The following is a 2002-nucleotide window of genomic DNA, read 5'->3' as shown; positions in this document are numbered from 1 at the left end:
GCTGCTTTCTCTGCCAAATGCAGCCATTCGTTGGCAAATAATTCGACACTACCATCAGGCACGTCGTCGAATACGTTCCGACGGCGACGACGACGATGGCGCGCGGCGGCTGTCATCGATTTTTCATCGCGTTTCCGCTTACTCGATCTTTCATATTTCAACTGCTCGATTGTGATACTGGCGCGCACAATTTATTTACCTTCCGTTGATCCGTATCTCGTGATTTGCGTGGCTCGTCCCGCGTGTATCGATTATCGCCGACGCCGGCTATTACCTCTGGGATCGTGCGACTATTTCGTGCGAGTAAATGGACGAGGCTGCACGAGAGAAAATTCGTTTCGCGGTATCGCACGACCGATATATTCCACGCCAGGATTCCGCGGAATAACGCTCGTGTCCCCCGCGCGTCATGCATTATTTCCGCGGCCGCGATTCCTCGATCAGCGAAGCGTTTTCGCTATATACCGCAGAAAAATCCGGTAAATCGATTCGAGGAATAATACGTGGCCCCGCGAAAACGAAGAAAGCAAATAGTAGTCGAGGAAGGACAGGATTTATCAATATGGATCCATCTGAATTTAACGAACACGAATTATTCTCTATGCGACGTACCCACGTTAGATGGGCCCCACAGTTGTCCGCGTCGTCACAAATTTGTTCAAAGTATCTCAACAATGTAAAAATGACGTTATTATTACGGTAAGTTGAAAAGGAGTACAACGCCTCCCTCCCCCACCCCCTCCCCCCGCGATCACAAACACACTCTCTAAATCAGTGGATGATCACTGGATGATCGGTGAGCCAAATATGCCGCTGGTAATCAGTGAATGAAATGTGAGATCCCTAATCCATCTAATGTTTATGACGTGGTCTTAACTAACCTTGTTTTAGTGCGTAAATTTAGTGAATAATGGTATTAGGAGATTGAAATTAACATGCGGATGTATCTGTATTTTAATTGTACAATGCTCAAATATTTTTCCTTTTTTTAGTTGAACTTCACTGATTATCCAGTGCCAAGTATGCGTAATTAGTGACTAATATCCACTGATTCAGATTTAGAGAAACACGCATGTGCCTTTTTTATGTACTGTACACGAGTAACAAATTATCTAACGCTGGGTGCTTCGTTATCACGTATCCACCTGAATTCAATGAACACGAATTCCTCTCGGTAGCGATCGAACGTAGATCGCTACGGAGGCTAAACGTTACTTGATCGGACGAGTCTCTTGAACGGACGAATTATAGAAACAGAGCGCTTCTTTGACGCGAGCAATGTACTTTCCGCGTTGCGCCAGAAACGTAATATAAACGTTATGAAAAAAAAAAAAAAAAAAAAGAACCGATTAAGCGCGAAACGGTTTACGGAAAACACCGCTGTACATTTAGGTCGAAGTTTACTGCCGCATTTTAAGATCATGGCTAAACGTTTTTCTCTGTATATCGGAACGTAACATTTTAACGATGATAAACGCGCTGAAACGTCCGTTAGGCGTTAAATCAGATTCGTTCAAACGTAACACAGGGGCCAAGGAAATGGCAATGGATAGTTCGAAAGAAAGGGCTCGAACGACGCTGGAAGATCGCCGGACTAATAAATGAGACCGGAAAAAAAAGAGAACAAAAAAATGACCAATTCTAAAATTTTCAACGGACACAACGAATATCTCGAACAGATATAAGATATATAAGCTACATTAAGCACATCTCACAACTCATCGTCAATCGCAGGTGGTTCAGAAGGGGATCTAAGAATTTCATCATACCACACACACGCACACATCTCTACCTCGATGTACCTGATTGCTGCTCAACGATTGATTAATTTTGTTTGTTCTGTTTGCCATGTTAGATGGGCCCGCGGTTGTCCGCGTCAACATATTTGTTCGAAGTATCTCAAAAATAGATGACGTTACTATGGTAAGTTGAAAAAGAATGCAACGCCCCGTGATCACAGACACACACATGTGCCTTTTTTATATATATATATATATATATA

At 43.1% G+C, this 2002-nt stretch overlaps 1 protein-coding gene across 11 annotated transcripts in view; it reads left to right on the top strand.

The window, feature by feature from the left end:
• LOC108749946 (glutamate-gated chloride channel) overlaps nucleotides 1-2002 on the top strand; it is an 80425-nt gene that overhangs the window by 56693 nt on the left and 21730 nt on the right. For 8 of the 11 annotated variants that reach the window (XM_018489016.1, XM_018489015.1, XM_018489019.1 and 5 more), the window contains exon 4: nucleotides 1856-1923. The exons of the other annotated variants lie outside the window; for them this stretch is intronic. In XM_018489016.1, the coding sequence (XP_018344518.1) occupies nucleotides 1856-1923 (68 nt within the window). The remainder of the gene's footprint in view (nucleotides 1-1855; nucleotides 1924-2002) is intronic. 11 annotated transcript variants of the gene reach the window in all.

The sequence above is a fragment of the Trachymyrmex septentrionalis genome, unplaced genomic scaffold, assembly GCF_001594115.1.
Source record: "Trachymyrmex septentrionalis isolate Tsep2-gDNA-1 unplaced genomic scaffold, Tsep1.0 scaffold32, whole genome shotgun sequence".
NCBI classification, from domain to species: Eukaryota; Metazoa; Arthropoda; class Insecta; order Hymenoptera; family Formicidae; genus Trachymyrmex; species Trachymyrmex septentrionalis.
This window is presented reverse-complemented; position numbering and strand designations above follow the sequence as displayed.